Genomic DNA, 21,089 nt, shown 5'->3' with positions numbered 1-21,089 from the left:
ATTGCTTTGTGCCTTTGTTGAAAATCAGATGTCTATATAAGTGTGGGTCTATTTCTGGCTCTCTGTTCTGTTTCATCGATCTGTTTGTCAGTATTACACTATCTTGAATAAGGTAGCCTTATGCTTAGAATGAGCTTGTTAATTTACATTACAAAACAATACCTGGTAGGATTATGATTGGGATTACATTGAGTCTGTAGGTGAAGTTAGGGACAGTTGATGTCTTCATATTTATTGAGTCTTTTGATCATGAGCTTATTTTATCTTTTCATTTATGTAGGTCTTCTTTCATTGCTCAGCAATGTTTTTTAGTTTCTAGGGTAGAGGTCTTACATGTGTTTTATTAAATTTATTTTATGCTTTTCAACACTATTGTAAATAGAATTTCTTTGACTTGTTGCTAATTGTTTGCTGCTAATATATACAAATACAGTTGGTTTTTTATAGTAACCATATATCCTGTGGCCTTGCTAATTTCACTTAGTAGGTGTTTATAGATTCTTTAAATTTTCCTATGTAAACAATTATGTTATCAGCAAATAGATGAAAGCTTTACTACATTTTGAATCATTATGCTTTTTATTTCTTTTTCTTACCTTACATGCGGTGGCCAGGACTTTCAGTACTCTGTTGAATAGGTGTGGTGAGAGTGGGCGTCCTTGTCCTGTTCTTCATCCCAGCACGTGCTTCTCATTTCTTTAATATAAAAAAAATTGTGGTCTCATATTATAGTGAATGTGTTTTTAGTGTTTGTTGTTAAAGAAGATGCATATGTGCAAAAGGATTTATAGATTTCCTGCAACAATTGACACCTCCATGGGTACTAAATTAGCATTTTTCTACGTGCAAACCAGTGTCTTTTTTACATGTACATTTTTGTTTGTTTCTATGATGTAGCTCTAATGTGGTTTGCAAGATTTTCAATTTGCCTCAGTATAAGCCCAAATTTGTTGTTTTTGCATATCCCGTTTTAAAAGGCTAGATAATATTCCATCAAATGACTGAGCTGTAGTTTAGTAATAGTAGTCCTAGTGGTTGTTCCTTACGATGGATTCCTAGAAGTGGAATTACTCTGCCAAAGGGTTTGAAAGTTTATGTGGCTCTTAATGTACATTGCCAAGAAGCATACTGATTTATGATGCTACCAGCAGCGTTCAAGTCAGAAATCTTGAATTTCTCCTGTCAGACAGGACTTTTCTGCCAGTTTTCACATGGGCTAGTTTCTGCATGTGGAGCGTAAAAGCCCCACCAGTGACTTCACCTTCTCTGTGCTTCCTTTGGGAATAACCTTGTCTCTCAGAAGCAGGGTACTTGAGGACTCTTTCATGGGAAATTTCTCTACGTGAAGTTCAACTCCTGACCTTGAAAATCTGGAGACAAAGCTGGTAATTTATCTAATTACACTTACCATCCCCATTATCCACTTTGGAACTATGATAGGCATTTCTGGCTTTCCAGTATGCTTAGTATAGACATCATTCAACATAGGTAGTTCATACTTTCATATAGTGTTACAATAGTGTCTTCCCAGGGAAGAAAAAGCCCGTTAAGGATGTGATTAGGTCATCACTGGTTTGACTTCAATTCTGGAAAAGTAAGTTCCATTGCAGTACATTTCATTTTTAGTTATATTAGAAAACCAGTAGGAATATAAATGGCTTTCATGCTACTCTACCATGATGTCACTCCCAGAAATACACCCAAATATGAAACCATTAAGTCTTTTTACTTTTGTATTTATGGTATTCTCTCTTACAGTCATATTTCAGAAAATTGAGATCATGATATTTGTAACCTAAGTTAGTCATTTAGTCGTTTTAAAAAAAAAGTCTACTTCTGTTTTTTTAACTTTTTTTATTCTTTATATCACTTTTTAAAAGTTTTATCTACATGTAGGGATTCTCTATTAAATTTTAAAGTGTTTTGTTGTATGGGCTGAAATTTTTTTCCTAGTTTGTTTAACTTTTATATCTGCTTATACTGCTATCATGTTTTTGAAATAAAATTTTTTAATTTTTATGAAGTAAACCTACTTTTTCTTGCTTTTATGCAAATTGGTCTTTTCTTGAGATACCTGATTTCTAAGATCTACTCAGTGTTCCCCATATTTTTTTCATGTTCTTAATGGTTTCATTTTTTACTATGAATTTTATTGTTGATGACTTCATTCAGCACTTCGAAAGTACAAAGCACTGTGACAGGGTCTGAAGAATATAAAAGTGAAGAGAGGTGATTTATGCTCCCAAGGAGCCTACCAGAATAGGGAGGATGACACTCACAAATGACCATAATAGAGGTCAACAATTAGTAAGTGCCCTTGTGAAGCACGAAAGTTGTTCACAGAAGAAAGATCTTATTTACAGTTAGGGGTCCTTCATAAGGTTTCATGCAGGGGTGATGTTTCCTAGGTCTTTAAGGATTTCAGCCGGTAAAAAGAGGAAGAGAGATGTTTAAAGGGTTGGAGACAGGAAAATACAGTTCAGGTCAGGTTTGGGGAGTAGTTAACAGTCCAGTAAAAACAAACATTCATTGACTGTTTCATCATTACCAGGCACTTTAGAAGCATCATCTTATTTAAACCCCACAGCAATCTTATGAGGTTAATACTATTAATATTCCACCTCTTTCGGTATACAAAAATCTCAGATGGGTGAAGTAAATTGCCTAAGATAATTCAGCTGGTGGAACTAGGATTTGAACCAGATCTCTGACACTCCAAAGCCTGAGCTCACAGTTAAAAAGCAAGTTTGGAGCCAGATTTAAATGTAATCATAATGGTCTTTCAGATTAAGGGTATTATACCCTTAAAAACAGTCTGTATTCAGTACAAAGATGTAACAAGACTTGGGTTATGTATGCTTTGTTTGTAGGGGAGAAAAAAGAAGAGTCTCTGGAATATGCTAGCTTTCAGTGTTATTCTCTGTCATCACATGGCTGAAATTAGACTCTGTCTTTCCTCTGGAGAAAACATTACCTCCTCCAATAAAGGAAAGTTTGCCTATTTATTTTATTAAGGAATCTGTAGGAAATGGATTCTTCACATAGAGTGTGTAGAATTTTATGCTGTTCAGCTGCAGATATGCTGTTTCCTGAATATTGCACTGAAAAGAAGTCCTGTCCATTATGTTTTTTAGAATGAGACATGTACATTTCAAAATAAGCAGCCTGATGGTGACCACATTTGGTATCTTCTCATTTCAAGAGATGAGTAGGGTAAAAAGCAGGCATGGCATATTCATCCTAGAAATGTACCCAACTCTGCCAGAAGAGGTTTTTAAGTAAGAGAGAGAGAGAAGGAAAGAATGCAAAGTCTTTAAGAAATGTCAGTTTTAAAACATAGTAAGAAAATCCATATTATAGAAGATATAAGGAGAACATGGGATTAAGAAACGCTACTATTGCTACAGATAGATTTTATTTCAATAGTCCTTTGAACGCATTCTGTTCTCAACCTCTTTTACTTGTTTCAGGGTCTTCTCACATTTATCTGATTATTTCATGTCCTACTTCACTGAAGAAAAATTAAAGCTACCTTCCTCAGATTGTCTCCATATCTTTACTCATTCTCTCCTATCCTGCCCTGAGCTACCCTTCCATCTCTGGATTCTGTTTCTCTTCCCACTCTCACTTCTCACTGATTGCTGCTAAGGACACCCGACCATTCTCTTGGTCTCTCTGAGTCCTAATTGCCTTACCTCTAAAATTTGGGGTTGGGGAGTAGCAGCCAAATGAATAAAGTCTTTTTGTTTTTATAAATGTTAAGACTGTCTCTTATCTTTAATGTCTCCATAATTTATTTCTCTTGTTTTGCCCCACAGACAAATTACTGCTGTGGTCTTGGTTCTTCATTCCCTAAAAGCTGAAAGCAGCAACCACCTTTTATCTTACTTCCTCCTAGAACTTCTGTCTCCATGCTCCTTCTTTTCATTGCCAAACTTCTCAGAAGAATTATCTGCCTCTCATTTTTACTGCTTGCTCTCTCTCAGCCTTTATGGATTGGCTTCTGTACTCACCACACTTCTGGAATTACTCTCTCCTGATGGTCAGAACCAGTGACCTCTTTCTGTCCTCAAACCACTTTACTCATTCTGCTACATCTGACACCATCAACTTGCTGACCTTATTTCATGACTTTAATTTTTAAATTCTGTCTTGTCTGACTTCTTCCTCTGGCCCTCAAAATGTAGATATTTTTCTTGGTTTTACCTTAGCCACCTTCTCCTGGATTGGTCACATCCACTCCCATGGCTGTCTTTCCCTCCCTTCCACTGCTAATTCCAGTCCTACATTTCAACACCCCTAGTCCAGGCTCTAGCTCTCCCTTTCCATTTGTCTGCAAGAGATTTTCTCATGAAATCTTAGCTACTCAGACTCAATATATCTAAAAGTAAAACTTGTATCCTCCTTTCTCCCTCCCTTTATGACTTTATAACTCCGTCTTCTCCTCACCAGCCCCATATAAACACAAGACAGACAAATAAACAAAAAGGCTTGGTCTTGCTCTCTTGTCCCGTAAGGAATGGTTAATGGCACTACTGTCTTTCCATTAACCAAGGCTAGAATTGACAGAATTACTCATTCATTTGTTAAACATATACCTTCTGAGAACTGCTGTAGTCTAGGTACTGTTCTGCAGTCTTGGAATACATTCAAAGATCCTTGCTCTCAAGGAGACAGACAGTATACAACTAGCATAATAAATAAATTGTATAGTACAATAAAGGCGATAAGAGCTGTGAGAAAAGAGAAAGAGGAGAGTAATGGGGGTCAGGATTCCCAGGGTTATGGTTAAGGGCTTGCAAATTTGAGTAGCATAGTCAGGGTGGGTCTAATTGACAAGGTAACATGTGAGCAAAGTCTTGGTGGAAGGAAAGGAATTAGTTGTGCAGATACCTGGGGGAAGGGTGATCCAGGAGAAGGACCAGACAGTGTAAATGCCCTAATGTGGGAGCCATCCTGGCATGATCAAGAAATAGCAAGGAGGCCAGTGCATCTAAAGCAGAGTGAGCAAGGGAGCGAAAAACAAGAGATCAGGTCAAAAGGGCATTGGGAGGCTACTGTAGGGACTTGACCTTAATTCTAAGAGAAACCCAGAACCACAGCAGGGTTTTTTTGGCTGAAGAGTGACATGCTCTGATTTACATGTTAAAAAGATCCCTTTGTTTGCTATATTAAGGGGACTGTAGGGGGGTCAGTGGTAGAAACAGGGAAACCAGTTAGACTAATTGCAGTGATCCAGGTGAAAGATGGTGATGACTGAGACTACGGTGACAGAAAAGTTGGTGAGAAGTTGTTAGATTCTAGGTATATTTTAAAAGTAGAGTCAATATGATTTGCTGACAGATTGAATGAAGATCATGAAAGACAGTAACTGGATGTGAATGACAAAAATAATACGAATACCAGAGACACTGGAGATTGAAGTGGAAACTCGTATTGGAGGGGAATGGAGAAGTTTAAGAACTAAACTTTGATCCCTCCCTTAGTGATTTCTTCCATCTCATGGCTTTAAGAACTTTGCTAAACACATGACTTAAATTTATATCCTCAGCGCAATCTACTCCTTCAAACTCCAGACTCATATATCCAACGGTCTGCTTGATGTCTCAAACCTAACATGCTTTAAATTGAACTCTAGTTCTTTCCCCTAAATCTTACTCCAACCATGGTCTTCCTCATCTCAGATGATGCATCCTTTTGGCTTCTCAGTCCAAAAGCCTTCAAGTCATCCTTGGCCTTATGAGATACGCCTATCTGGAAATGACCTTTCTCCTATGAACAACTTTGTGCTTCACAAGGGGCCCTTACTAATTATTGACCTCTTTTATGGTCATTTGTGGGTAAGTTTTATCCTCCCTGTTTTGGTAGGCTCCTTGAGAGCATAAATCACCTCTATTCATTTTTATATCCTTCAGGCCGCACCTCAGTGCTTTGTGTATTCTAAGTGATAAATAAAATTATCAACAGTAAAATTCATAGGCTAAAAAATGAAACCAGAAAGAGTATAAGAAAATGCGGGAACCACTGAACTGATCTTAGAGATTGGTGATCTTTAGAGATGACCTATCATTTAAAAGCAAGTAAAAGAATAACAGATTTTAAAATTTTTAATTAAAAAGCTTCTTTTGGTGTGAGCCTCAGTATTCCACTTTACCTCAGTTATTCATAATAGACTTGGGTGGTCAAAAAGAAGTATGACACAGTAGAATATTGTTGTTAAAGTGAAGCTGTGAGCCTCTCTAGTTGTCCTTGTCCCTGCAAAATAAATAATGAAGCTGAAAATTTCATACCAGATTTGCTAGGCTAGTGGCAGTTCAATTTAAGGTAGGCTGTAGCTCCCATAAGACAGGAATCATATGAATCTGGTTTACCACTCTGTCTCCAGCACCTAACACAGACTGATAATGGCAGTATTTGTTTAATGAAAGAATAAATGATAGAAATAGAGAATGAAGGATGACTACGCAGAAGAACACTGAGGAAACGGAACTACTTAGAAATGACGATTTTAATAGAGCAAAAAGAAGTATCTAGCTTTACTTCAATTACTTCAATTTAAATATTTTTTCTGTTGTCTAAACTGGCTGAGATCAATGCAGTTGTGTAAGCAAAACTGTTTGTGGAGCATCTCATTCATCCTTTCTGCCATTTTCTGTCCCACGTGTTGAGTAAGTACTTCTTTCAGAATCCTCTGTGGGTTGAAGGGATTTCAGAACCTCCCCAAGTTGAGTCCCACGCCTGCAGAGTATTGGGTGCAGAGCCCAGGCCATCCTGGTTTTTACAGATTAGAAAACAGAGACAGACCATGAAAGGATTATCAACCATTTTCTGCCATCATCCAGAAATTGTCACAGTGTCTCCATGTGTGATTTCACTAGGTTGGCTGTTGCAAGCCATGTGAATAAAATGGCTGCTGTGAGTAGAATGAAGTCCAGAAACAGCCCGGTTAGGGGTTGCCACTCCCCCGTGCCTCCTCTGTTTTTGTCCTACCATCCTGGTTGATCCGGAGAGCCAAAGGCAAGTATCTGATTTCCCTCTTTTCTTGAATAAGGTGCCGGGAGGTAGTGCTTTGTGCTGCAAATTACGCTGATTTGTACATGTCACAGTGAGGCCTGGCACTCTCCCAAAGAATCTGCTGCATAAAGAATTTGATTCACTCCAGATAGTTAAGCTTGAAAGTTGTTATGTTCTTGATTTAACTTGAAAAATGCCAGGAAATTTAATGTCAAGATTGTCACTCGGCACTCATTTTGGTAAAACATTAGTTAGTATTTAATTGTTATTTCTATTTTAGCCATCAGGGAAAATTTTGAAAAGATTAGTTTCTAGAAGTGGTTAACAGCCTGTGTAGCAGGTACATGACATGCAGCACCAAAATAATGGACTGGGTAAGTGTATATCAAGGAATGATTTATCTCAGTGTCTGCACTAGAATATTAGTACTGTGGTATTCCCTTTATTACTGCCGATGTACCTATTTCTGACCCCTTAGAATCAGTGTTGAAAAGTATGTTTTCAGAGAGTAAACAACCATCAATTTAAAATTCAGGTCTGAAACAGGAGTAATCACATAACCTAACAAAATATTTACTTGGGGACAGGAGATCTGCTGTACGAAAGCCAACCAATGTTTATTCTTAATTTACGAAAAACTTATGTCAGGTTTTTAAGACCTCAAGTTGATCAGAGGGTACAAGCTTCCAAATATAAGTTAAGTTCCAGGGACCTAATGTATAGCATGGTGATTGTTGTTAATACTGTTCAGTTATATACTTGAAAGTTGCTAAGAAAATAGATCTTAAACATTTCACCCCCAAAAAAGAAATGGTAATTATGTGACCAGAAAGAAGTGTTACGATAATGCTGTGGTGTTAATCATTTTGCAGTTATGAGTGTATCACAACAGATTATGTACCTTAAACTTACACAATGTTATATGTCAATTATATCTCAATAAAGTTGTGGAGGAAAAAACCCGCAAAAGTAGAATTAACCCAGCAAGGACTCTGTGATTAGATAAATGAATGCGAGGATCCCAACTGGTGTCCTTGGGCAAAAAGCAGTTGGGGCCTGGGGTGGGGGATTGAGGGGATGGAGGTGGGCTTGGTGGGGAGACCCTTTAGAAGTCCTGCCTTGCTCTCTGCCGTGGAGCTGACATAAATCAAACCAGACACTGGCTAGTGGCCCATACTGAAGCCCTTTAATGATGGAGCACATCTCAGTCTCTGTTTCTTTCCCATTCCTGTTCAAGGGTTGAGCTTCTCTGAACTCTTCTTTCAGCATTGCTTTCAGAGGTTTCACCACATTCTTCCCAACTTTAGTTTTCTGCCCTGTGAGAAGAGAAGCCTTCTGGCTAATAAGCAGCTATAATGCAGGGAGTTCAGACTGTTTTTGTTTAGAAGACAAAACAAAATGGCAGCAGGAGAGCTTTGATATTCATAGTTTTGACGGTGAGCAACCCAGAAGGCCCATGACTTGTGGTGATTTGTAATTTTTCTGAGGGGTAAGTCACTTAGTCTAATGAGTATGTCTGGTGCACCTCCCCACATCTAAGATTCACCACAATGTTATTCTGCATTCGTGTGCCAACTAACTTCTGCAATGATAAAAACATGCTTCTTTGTGGGAAGCTTGCCTGAAAAGAAACCCAGCTACAAATGCTGTAAAATAAATGAAGATTAAGTAAACAGACCTAAAAAGTTATTTGCAGATTTGAAAGATCTTAAATTTTTCTGGACTTGCCTCACAAGAGTTGGCAACATTCAGACATGAAAATTAAGGCAGAATCTTTGTTGGTTTTGATAAGTAATGTCTTAGGACATGTATCAATTAGTTACTCCATGTTAACTTCTTCTGTGGAGCTATAATTAGACAATATTAGATTGTCTTTTCATAAAGAAATGTAGAATCATAAAAGAGAGGCCAAACCTAAAATATAAAGATGACAAAAGGGCAGATTACTAAAAGTGATTTGGGGTGTTTTTTTTTTCTTGTTAGTACTGTAGTTAAAAACCCAAACATCTTATTATAATTCCCAGGAAGTAACATTCATCATATTTTCAAAAGTGCTTTCACAAAAGAGAAAAATGATGAAAGAGAGTCTACCCACTTGAGAATCAGGTGACCAGGATGTGGGATTCTTAGGAATTGATTGTCATATCTAATGTCTTACACTCTGTTCCAACACACACCGCGCAGTGTTGGGCAAGACTGTTACAGATAAATTGGAAGTTTAAGAATCTGAGATGGTACCTGACTTTCCCTTTGGAGGCGCACGGTGCCAGGTTGCCTGGGTTCAAATCATGCCTATTTGATCTGGGAAAGTTATTTAACCTCCCTGTACCTCATTTGCTTTACCTGTTAAATGAGGATAATAACAGTACCTATCTCATAGGATTACATGAGTTACTGTCTATAGAATTCTGAGCACCTGGGAGAGAGTAAGCTATTGTTACTGGTATAGCCATCATTGCTGTTATTTTTGTTATGATTGATTGAGAATGGACTGTCAAGCTGAGTCATAAAAGTAAAGGAGGGGGTGGATTTATAACCGTAAGTTTCCCAGGAAAATGTTTTACCATGTGATCCAAATATAATTAAACTATAATATAATTTGACATTGTTAATATTACACTGGGTCCTGGAACTGGAGAAGTCACTGGTTTCTCTCCCACATATCTGGAGCTCCTTTGAGTACCCCATGGATGAGGAGTGAGAGGGAGTTACTCGCCATGAAGTTGTGCTTCTTCTGTCTTTTCCATCTCCAAAGTATTTGCCCTTCTCCTTCTCTCCTCTTCCTCTTCGTCCCTCTGTCTGGAGCCTGAAACTCAGTAGGGTATTGATTTAGTCTCCCATTATCTCCCTCCTCCCCTTCCTGTCCCCAGTCTAGCTATGGATTTTAATCTTAGCCTGTCTTCTAACTCTCTGTGTGCCCATAAGCAAATTACTTTGACCTCAATCTCCTGCTCTTTCAATGAAATAAAAATGGCTCTGCCCATTCAGAGGACAACCAGGGGATTTATGGAAATGGCAGATGTTAAGCATTTTCAAATTCCTTGAAAATAAGATTCCTTGACAGGATGGAATTCATAGTAAAAAGATATTTCCCATGGAGGAAAGTCCTTTATTCTAATACACGGGCTTTATCACCTAGTAGTGCCAGAGCTGTTTAATTTCAACTCTACTATCACTACCCAGTGTGTTTTTGAATACTACTTTTTTATTTGCTCCTCTCTTTCAAATATTCACAGGCAGTAATCCACATTATGGCTTTATAGACAGTAAATTAAATTATATGAATTCTAAACACAGTGTTTTTGAGCTGTACAGAGTCTGCAGCCTTTGAAACCACTAACTTAATTTTGTACAACTCTTATTTGGTAACTTAAAAAGAACCAAACTCTTTCCTTTTGAATTTGGTTTAAAAAATAATAAATTGCTCCCAGGCAGTAGTCTTGGGTGCCAGATTTTATCTGGGATCTAAATCATCTATGTTGAAAATCCCCCAAAGTTAAGGGGTAAAGCGTGTTAATGAAATTGTGATAATGATGGACCTTTACCGTAGCTACTACCTTGTGGTCTCAGATTTGTGACTTTGAGCAGGTCACTTAATCTATCTGAGTTTTGATTTCCTTATCTGCAAATCCACATCCACAATAAGTTTTTGAGATAATTAAGTGAAATCATCTTTATTAAGTACTTTCAAAGTATCTATTTATCTAAATGTAAAATCCTACCTCTATAAGAGCAGATATTAAGTGAAAGATTATTTATTTCAATGTACTGTCATCACTTAAGTTAGAGTAAGCTTATTCAAGTCAAAGGCTCTGCTACCATCTTTCATAGTCTTCTTCCACAGTAAATAAAAACTTACTGAAGAAAGCTGAGTGCCTTTCTAAATTATTATTTTTGTTTTTTAATTTTTTTTATTGAGGTAACATTGATATATAATTCTAAATTATTTTTTTAACATTTTTTATTGATTTATAATCATTTTACAATGTTGTGTCAAATTCCAGTGTTCAGCACAATTTTTCAGTCATTCATGGACATATACACACTCATTGTCACATTTTTTTCTCTGTGAGTTATCATGACATTTTGTGTATATTTCCCTGTGCTATACAAAATTGTAGAATAGATAAACAAGATTACACTGTAAATTATTTTTAATTCACTGAAGCATTTTGTCACATTCCTTTGAAGAGCCTTGATTTTAGCAAATCTTTATTATTTGAGGGTGTAGTGGGGGGAGGGCGGGTGGCATATGAGTATGTTTAAAATAACCCAGACTCAATGGAAAGAGGATGATCAAACTGAATAGTATTGGGTTGTTGGGGTTTTTTCTGTGCGTGTGTTTGTGGGGTTTCATTAATGGGGAGTTATTTCTTGAAGTGTAAGAAAACTAATTTTCCTTTGTCACTTATAAGTTTATTTCTGAGGCAATTTCTAAGACAGGATTTTAGAAACCTTTAGAGCAATAATCACAACATTTCAACATATGATGTCTTCCCATTTTTATATACTCATACTCATTTGGATGTATATACATTTGTTTTTTCATTATAGCTTTAATTAGATCATAATCACAGTATATTATAGCCAGCAAGTGGTTCTGAAATACGAAAAGCTACATACAAATTAATGCTGCTTATTCTTTGTGGCATTGGTTATTTCACTGGTCTTAGATATTTTGTTTGATGTGCTATATGAGCAATATCTTCTTCAACTATTTCTAAAGAGATCATCCTAAACCTCAGACTTTTAGAGGATGTCTTTGTAAGCACATTTTCACTGGCTGGTTTTTTTGTTTGTTTGTTTGTTTTTACAAAGTTAATTCCCCATACTAAATTGCTAAAGTAAAATAAAACAGTTTTCTAAGGATATTTTCTCCCACTTACAATTAATGCAGTGTGCATCGAGTATCCGGTTTCAGTGCATGTACAACAGACCTTTTAAAAAAGGAGGAAACATTTACTAAGTTCTTAAGACATTGGAAGCAGGTAACAGTCTGATGCTTATAAACCAAATCTTTTGAAAGACAAACTACATTCCTTAATCTATGGCAGCTTCTCCTTTTCACTTCTCGTTTTTATCTGCTGCCCATAAGTCAGAGAGTGTGTTTAGATGCAGGAGGTGCTCCAAGGATGCTCCAAATGGAGCAATGACACTAAAAGTGCCCCCACTGCCACCCAGATAGCTGCACACCATTTAAAACTATACTCTCAGATCAAAGTCTATAAGGGCTTTCAGAACAACCTGGTTACCCTTTCTGAAAGGGTCACATTTTTTAAAAGTTTATCTGCAGTATGTAAGTTTTCAAAAGCTGTTAAGTTCTTACAAAAAATTACTTGCTCTTTCTGTGGCTGATTATATGCTAACAAAGGCCATTTCAGTCTTACCTTCGCTAGATACCTACTAGCTTCTACAATACAGTAGGTTGCTCTAGGAAACTAAAGTGTGCTACTGCACACGCACCTGGGTGAATTCAGCTCCCGGGAGATAGGGTAAAGGGGGTAGCAGGTTTTCCTTCTTTGCCACCTTGTAATTTATATTTAGTCTTTAATATTCAGAGTGGTAAATTTAAAAATGTATATAGATAGAATCTGTGGTTTTTAGTGAAACAAATTATTACTGAACTTTCATTTGTGTCTTACCGCTTGCTCTATGGTCACAGTTAAGAAGGCCAGGTTACCTCTTAGAGTATATGTTCTCTTTTTAAGTCATTGAGTGTCTGCCTTTATTGCAAATGATGAGCTGCTTTATCTGACATTTCTAAAATGACTGTGCTCTTGCATTTATTGGTTTATTGATGTGATTACTTTAAAGCTGAGTAAAACTAATGGATAAAAATAAGTAAGTACGAAAGTCTCTTTTAAAAGTGTCCAGAGTGGAGAGACAACTAGAAGTACTTTGATCCTCTGTGGAGTCTTAAATCCTTTGTGTGTGGCCCACAAAGCACATGCTAATATTAAGTTGTTTTTAAAGTGATGGTGTTGGCATCATCATGGTTCTTCTGTGCTCTGCGGGGTATCATGTTGCTTTACTAGAATGAATCCTGGGCTCCTCAATTTTTTTCTCCATGCTGGAAATGATTACATAAAACTGAATGGCTATATCTGAAGCCTTATGAATCTTGGGAGATTCTTAGTCTTCAGGAAAAATATTACAAAATTCTTTGAGGGGAAAAACCTTGCATTTGTAACAAGTTTCTGTTGAAAGTATCAGCGATTTTAGGTTATATAGCATTCTGTTTGAAAACAAGCAGTCTCTCTGCTGCAAGATCTGTGTTTTAACTTTGTGCAGATGTGTGCTGAAAGAACATGATGTGCTTATTTGTTGCATTTATGCTACTTTCTTACTTTAAGTAAGATGGATGAAATTACATATTAAATAAAAACAGCAGCTCAGACAGCAGTCCTTAGCGAACTGAAAAAGCCTTTCAGAAACAGTAGAGAAAAAGAAACTATGATTTTAATAACACATTGACTTTTGAGAGAATTGTCTACTTAAATACATTTATATAATAATTTCTCTGTGGAATGTATCAGTGTTAACTGTCTAATGTTTAAAACTAATCTACCATTAAATTGTGTGGGTAGAATGTTACCCAAAGTATTGTGTTTTATATCTTAACCAAATATAGCACTTTAATTTTGACGTAACTGCAGTTATAAACATACATGCACTGATATGTATAACATGAAACTCCAGTTAGTGAAAATAGCTGTGTGGCCTTGGGCAAGTTATTTAACCTCCCTGAACCTCAATTTTCCCTTTCTGTATGATGTGATACCTACCTTTTAGGATTATTGTCAGGGTTAAATGAGAACATCTATCAAGCACTAGCATAATGCCTGGCACATACTTTTCAGAACATGTTCACTTACGTTCTAGTTCTAAGCTTTATAAAGTACATTGTGTTTTCATGTGGTACTTTTGAGCCAAAAAGTAACTTTGTATTGAGTTTTACTTATCATACTCAATTCTAAAGTGAAACCATGTATTGGATATTACTTACCACACTCAATTCTAGAGTGAAAATTTGGAATAATATAGAATAAATTATTCTTAGGGTATTTAAAAGAACACATGTTTGTTGAGTGGCTACTGAGCATAAAACATTGTTTCCTATCACTTACAGTGGAATATATTTGAAATCCAGTAAGGGAGAGGTCAATCCATATGCTATTCTGAATTCATTTTATAATCCCTCTCCCCTTTTGTTTGCTATTTTTTCTTTTTCTGCAACCCTGTTGTAACTTTTAAGACAGTTTTCAAAATATAAAAGCATCTGACTTTGTCCCTTAGTCATTTAAAAATAGGATTGATCAATACTGACGCATTTGCTAGGAGCACAATTTGGTGCTTTTTTATTGATTTCAGTTACCAGAGCCCTCAGGCTTATGTATGTGAGGATGAAAATGATATATGAAATATGGACCCAGGTTAAACAGACCAATATTCTTCTTAGATCTGCAACCACTATAAACAGAATCCTTTAAATGGAGGTCACTTTAGTAGTAGTTAGTTATACACACAGACACACACACACACACACACGCAACTCTAAGACACTAAGTGGCCTCCTGAGCCAGTGTTTTTGTTTTCGAGGCCAAGGCTTGTACAGTGCTTTGGGAAGTTTCTGCCTTTTAGTTACTTTTATTCATTATAAAATGCTATTCAAGGTTATAGATTTTCAGCCCATGAATATACTTTTTTGGCACTTTAACAGTTGATTGTAAGCCAGAATCATGGGGATTTGAAGGATGTTCTGCTAAATAGCCAGTTGCAGACCAGTCAAGCCAAAAGGGTAAATACCAGTGGAGTCTGCTCAGCAGGGCATGTATTATTTAGAAAGTTGTGCAAGGAAGTTGGCTGTGGCAGAGGTTGTCATGTGTCATCTGCCCCATCATTCAGAGCTTTAGCAGCTGTTCCCTGTCACCAGGGCCCTTATGTGCTACTGCTCATCCATCAGCACTGACAGATGCCGCTGCCTCTCCTGTGGGCTGGGGAGGCTGTGGACACACAGACGTGCAGTGTATATCTCAGTGGCTTCCAGTTGGGATGGAAGCTCATAACCGAAAAGAGAGCCCAAGCACCAACTCCTGCATCTTTTACTAGACTGTTAACCAAAATACATTGTTAAGAAAATAAGCTGAATTTTGGTGAATGTTTTTGACTAAAAATGCAGCTTTGGAAATATATGAGGATTATTCATTTGAACCAAAGAGTTGCCTTGATTAAATGAGAAATGAAAGAGCTTTCTCCACCAGGTAACAGATTATCACTACCAGTTATCACTGAAGAGACCTTTTCTAGTTGAACACAACAATGCAAAAAAGACTGGGAATTAGAAGCATTCCCTTTGTGATCATGCAGCAACCTGCCAAGTGGGATACATCCCAATTCTGGTCATAGACAAGCCTCTAGCAGTTTCCTTTCCCTGCTTGTGTTCCAGAGACATCCTTAGAGGAAAGGATTTGAGGGCATTAGTATCACTATCTGTCTGATTACTGTGTTGACATTTTTAAAGAGCCATTAATCATAGGAAATGGAACTTAATGATGTAGAAAAATATCCAGCCGAGGAATATCAGGAAAGTAAGCTACAGCCCAATATTCAGATGAAATCGAAGGGAAATTCATCTTAACCTTTTTATTTTCCTTAATTAACTTATTACTAAACTCCAAAGCTAAATGATTGAGAGGAGTTGTACAAGCAAGGGAAATGGTAAACGGAGTAAAGGGAAATTGAGAAGGGCAAGTATTTTTATTTTGTAAATATCAAGGCTATGTAATGTGTGAAATAGATAAACTCTTTTCAGATTCTGTAACTGAGGTCCTACTTGCTTGCAGTGCTTCCATTTTGGAAGGAAGTTACTTTTTCTTTTTGATAATCCCCACCCTAATTTTTTCTGTTGACTCTGAGTACTTAGTGTCCTTGATATCCTGTGGTCCATGTGTGGCTTGACTGCTGATGGAATTTGAGAATGATTAGGTTGATGGTACGCCTGCACAGGTGACACTGATATTGTGGGCACACGGAGGTGAAGAGCAACGGTATGGCACAGGAGTAGGGTGATTTATTTGCCAAAAGCTGGCAATGCATGCTGGATATTTTGCTGGATTTTGATGTCATCAATTCATGGTTTGCCTAATAGCTAACTTAAATAAGTTTTCCTAGCTGAAATTTGGGGAAACATGAAGCAAATATAGGTATCCTTATTTAGAAAATATATATGACACCAAACTCTAATGAACATTGCACTGTAAAATGTGTCTGATGCTGGTTCTGAACAGGTGCTTCATTGGAAAGTAGCACAAAAACTAAAGTCATCCCCTCCCTTTTTTTCCCCCCATCTATTATGTCATGGGACCATAGTAGATTTTCAGTAAAGACCTACTGATTGATTGATATATGGATCTGAGATGAATGGATTTTAGGGTGACCTACATGAGGAGATTGTAAAATAAGTAATATTATTAATGTGTGGTGGGTTTTTTTTTTCCTCTGCAGGTTTTTGTCATTCATTGGAGGGACATTGTGTGAGATTGGAAAGCCTGAAATGCAACAGAAAATAAATTCATTTCTTGAAAAAGAAGGAATAGAGAAGATTGCAGAAAGGTTACAAACAACAGTGCACACCTTACAGGTCATCATAGATGGCCTCAGCCAGCCTGAGAGCTTTGACTTTCGAACAGGTAAATCATTGAACTTGAATAGCTCACGTCATCAACTGTGGCCCTCACAACAACCCTAAACCATAGGATGCCCTCTTCTCCCATGCTGTGCATGAGAAGACTAAAGCATAGTGACCTTCCTTCAAAGTCATTGCCGTTAGTTAGTATCCAGAGCCAAAGCTCTGTCTCCAGACTCCTGGTCCCGTGCTTGTTTCTATTATACTGAATGAATGCATCGTGCACGTGCTCCTGTACATGGAGGCACACATTTTTCATAACCTTTTTGTAAACTATTTTTACCTCATAAGAGCCAGAAGTCCCAAGGTAAAGCACTGAGTTCACAAACTAAAGTGAATCTTCTCCCTAAATTGCAGACTTTTAAGTTCCTGGATACTGCACACACTGTCAATGCACACACTGAATAAATACTATCTCCCTGTTGATTTTCCTTCTAATTAAAAGTGCTCTCAGCTTTCAGCACAGGTAGATGGTGAAGGCAGTACAACAGCCATAGTTGTTCAGAGCAGTGACCTGGTAAGAAGGAATTAAGGTATCAAATGACCTACTTCCCAAGGAAATTTGAATAGGAAGCCCTGAGATTTAAATGAATCGGCACCAGTGTCACATCAGTTGTATGGCACCATGTTTAGGGCTTGGCTTTTTTCATTCTGGGTTAGGCTGTGTTGAGGTGGTTTCTTTGAAAAGGTTTAAGAGAATTTACAAACACACCCAGCAAGCTCGATGTACCATTCTCTCGACTTTTATGGAAGTTTGAAATTAATTTTTTAAGAAGTTGAAGAAAACTAAAATGAAACATACAGTAAGACCTATGCCAAAAATGTAGGAAGTAGAAGCCTCTGGGTGGTCCATCCAAAGTATATATTTCAGTAGACAAATCCTTCCCCATTTGGACGTGTTCTTGTATGTGAATTCCGTACGTGTCTAGCAGGAATACTACATAAGCAGTGGTTTTCAAACTGGCGTCTGGGGTGGTATGCCTAGAACCACTGCACTAAAGGGTTGGCAAATATGCTCCGTACTGGCTTTTCTGGTCCATCTTTCTTTTTCTGTCTTGGTGTTGATTGCTTCATTATCCCAGTTACACTGTAGATTCAGAGCAGAGATCGACACTCAGGTTATATGGTTCAGTTAAACATCCAACAGCTATGTTGGTTCTTACCTGGTGATGCCCCCGGTTGAGCAAAAACAGAGATGCACCTGGGCTCTGAACTGAGCGTACCAGTTACTGCGGTGTTTATCACTGTGACAAGTGAAATTTCAAATAAATCTCTTTGGAATTGACTTTTGCCCTAGTGTGTGTAAGTCACAGTTTTCTAGATGTCTGAGAACTTTTGTTTTAATACTAAAACCATCCCCAAGAAGGAAGGCAGACAGTTGTACTTTTGAAGGGGCAGATAGTATTTTGGATGTTTTGGCATTACAGTATTTATGTTACATTTCTTTTCTTTTCTCCATTTTCTCAAAATTATTTCCTTTCTTGCCTCATTCTTTTCTCTTACTCATCCTGTCTTCTGTTTTCCCACTGACATAATCAATTCTGTTTTATTAACACTCTGGTTGCTAGTTAGTTTCCAAAACTGAATTCATCAGAAGCAGCCTGCTGACAAGGGACTGAATATGTAGCCCTTGCAGTCAGAGTGGTAAAGTTTGCCTGGCACTTGGAGGATTTTCTGATTTCTCAATGGCCAGGGCTGTCTTCAGAAACATTTTCGAGTAGTTCTTGACTCTGATTTTCCATGCAAAATTAAACTAAGCAGCTGATCAGGAACCCTTTAGGAACCTCTGCAAGAAAGAAGGGGGAAGAAGTTTCTAAGCATTAAAAGCAATGCCTGTGGGGCCTCAGAGGCCATCCTACCTCTGACTCTGATCAACGACTTAGTTTCACTTTGCTTTGACACAGTCCTTGCGCAGTGTAATAGTGCATTCAGTTGGTTTCTTGTTTTGGAATTCACTGCTGCAGCATCAGGTGGAATTCTACACAATCAATTCCAATTTAGCATATTCCTTTTTTTGTGAGGAAAATGAGATTTGAAGTTTAAAGTGGGTTTTTGTTTTGTTTTAAAGGCAAAAGGTGAATTAAAAAAAAAAGAACTTGATTTCAGTATAGTTGGACTGTGGGAGGGGAACAAAGAGGTGACCAGTTGTTAATACAAATGTAAAGGATCGCTTTAACAAGTAATCAGGATAAGGCCAACAGCTGTGGAGGAAAAGGAAATGGAATGGGTGGAGGGGAAAATGAGGTCTTAGTAAAAGGAGATCCAAGCGTAGAATGTGTTCTTTGTTATTAGAATCAACATTCAGTAATCCTAGGAAAGGGGGCCAAAAAGAGCAGGGGTAAATGGAATCCACAGATAATCCAAACGCCCCGTTTAAATTGTTAGTTGTAACCTTCTCCCTCATGAAGCATTTGTTGTTGTTTTTGTTTTGTTTTAACTAGAGCCATAATGATTCCTTGACATGCTTTATGCCTACTTTTGGGGGGATAGTGTTAATGACGGAGAAATGTACACCGGGGTGAGCAAGAAAAGAGGACTGTACAGAACATGAGAACAGAGATCTGCGCTTCATCTTTGTCTCCCGAGCACCCAGCAGAGCGCCTGGCTGGGAGATAATGATAGTAGTTAGTCAATGTTTTATGAATTGAATTGAAAGAGGAGAAAGGGGATTAGGTACTAGCTGATATAGGTTTCTCAGCAGTAGATAATCAAGAATCTATAAATTTTGACTGGACAAACATATTAGAAGTGGATAGGAGTTGATTCTTGAGTTCCAGATTTGTTGGGGGGAAGTGAGAAAGGAGAACATTTAAAATTTCATCCACATGTGACTAAACATTTGTGTGCTTTCTACTCCCTTTAAACAGTGTGAGAATTCAAGCACTGGAGGTGGGTGGGGGGAAATCCCAGTCTTCTGTCTCCAAAGTTCTTCTTTTCTCAGTGTTTGTGGCTTAGCCTTGCATATTCATTGAGCAAATATATTTTCTTATCACCTCCTCATAAAGAAGAAAATAAGACTCTCTACTCTTCTCAGTCCTTATATATAGGGCTAATGTTCCCATGTCAGCAAGACTGAGTAAATTTTCTTGAATTGTTTCTGCTTTATGCATGCTGTTTCTCCAGCTAGGATGCATTTTCTCTGAAGGCAGCCCTGTGTCTTCAGCTCTTTGTTATACCCACCTCATTGCTTAATACTGGTCTGGGCACACAAGTGATACTTGTAATACTTATTCACTAATTTATGTTGTGTCTAGGAAGTACAGTATCTTATTTACATTGTCTTTTTCCCCCCTCCTTTCCTTGTAGATTTTGATAAACCTGATTTCAAGAGAAGCATAGTCTGCTTAGAAGACCTGCAGGTTGGGACAGTTCTTACAGGCAAAGTAGAGAATGCCACCCTGTTTGGAATTTTTGTGGATATAGGAGTGGGGAGATCAGGGCTGATTCCTATACGAAATGTAACAGAAGCAAAACTTTCTAAGACGAAGAAGAGAAGGAGTCTTGGACTGGGCCCTGGAGAAAGAGTGGAAGTCCGAGTGCTCAACATTGACATTCCCCGATCTAGGATTACCCTGGACCTCATTCGAGTGTTGTGAGTGTGCCGCTGAAGGCCAAACCCTGATTTTATTTCCTTAGTTCTACAGATTAGCAAGAGTCAGTTAGATGTCTGTGAGGTAGATAGCAGGCGAGAAAGAATTCACTTAGTATCAGAAGTATTTTCCAAACATGTTCCTTATTTTTCCTTCTAACGGTTTGATTTATTTTCCTCTTAAAAGAAGCGACTAATAGATACCTTTATGTGGCTTCATGTAGTAACGATTTTCTGACCAAAATTTTATTTTTTATAACTCATGTTTGTCTCCTTTTGCATTTTGTATAATAGATTGTTTCACGTCTTCTTGCCAACATGCCTTGCTGGACTTATATGGAATTATCTTGATTTGAATTGTACAATGTTTCTTGACAAAGTAAGGCTGACAATATTTAATCCTCTCTTTTTATAGATTTTTTTTTAAATCAGGCCTTTTGGACTTGACTCATGATTTTCCCTTGCCAAGCAAACCAAAATATACCAGTAAAACAGATCCTGATGTGTGCATAACCATCAAATGAATGGCTCAAAATATTTCTCAGAAGGATATATGTATTGATCCTCACAATAAAATTTTGTGGCTGACGATCTTGTTTTTGCCATGTTGCTTCAGTGAATGATCTAAGAGTCTGTCTTGATTAAAGAAGATGTGGCACACATGCATACAAACTTCAGGTGAGCCAACTGTGCCTTTGGGGACTAGGGAAGCCTCTAGAAACTTAAAGAATAGCTATCTGTTTGACTTAGCACAGAAAGACATATTCTTTCTTAAGCATCAGGATTAAACTTCAAGTGGGG

The 21,089-nt window shown here is 37.6% G+C and overlaps 1 protein-coding gene across 3 annotated transcripts in view; it reads left to right on the top strand.

Annotated features, from left to right (window-relative positions):
* The window catches only part of SRBD1 (S1 RNA binding domain 1), a 178,981-nt gene extending 158,102 nt beyond the window's left edge, over nucleotides 1-20,879 (top strand). For 2 of the 3 annotated variants that reach the window (XM_010967730.2, XM_045504891.1), the window contains exons 20-21: nucleotides 16,519-16,703; nucleotides 20,006-20,879. In XM_010967730.2, coding sequence (XP_010966032.1) covers nucleotides 16,519-16,703; nucleotides 20,006-20,295 — 475 coding nt within the window. In that variant the 3' untranslated portion in view covers nucleotides 20,296-20,879. Of the gene's footprint in view, nucleotides 1-6,878; nucleotides 7,018-16,518; nucleotides 16,704-20,005 lie in introns of those variants that run through there. The other variant, XM_045504892.2, reaches the window with a different exon arrangement.
* Nucleotides 20,880-21,089: the final 210 nt, after the last annotated feature.

This window comes from Camelus bactrianus, chromosome 15 (assembly GCF_048773025.1).
Source record: "Camelus bactrianus isolate YW-2024 breed Bactrian camel chromosome 15, ASM4877302v1, whole genome shotgun sequence".
In the NCBI taxonomy this organism is placed as follows: Eukaryota; Metazoa; Chordata; class Mammalia; order Artiodactyla; family Camelidae; genus Camelus; species Camelus bactrianus.
The sequence above is the reverse complement of the archived record's forward strand: the minus strand, read 5'-3'. Positions and strand labels throughout refer to the sequence as shown.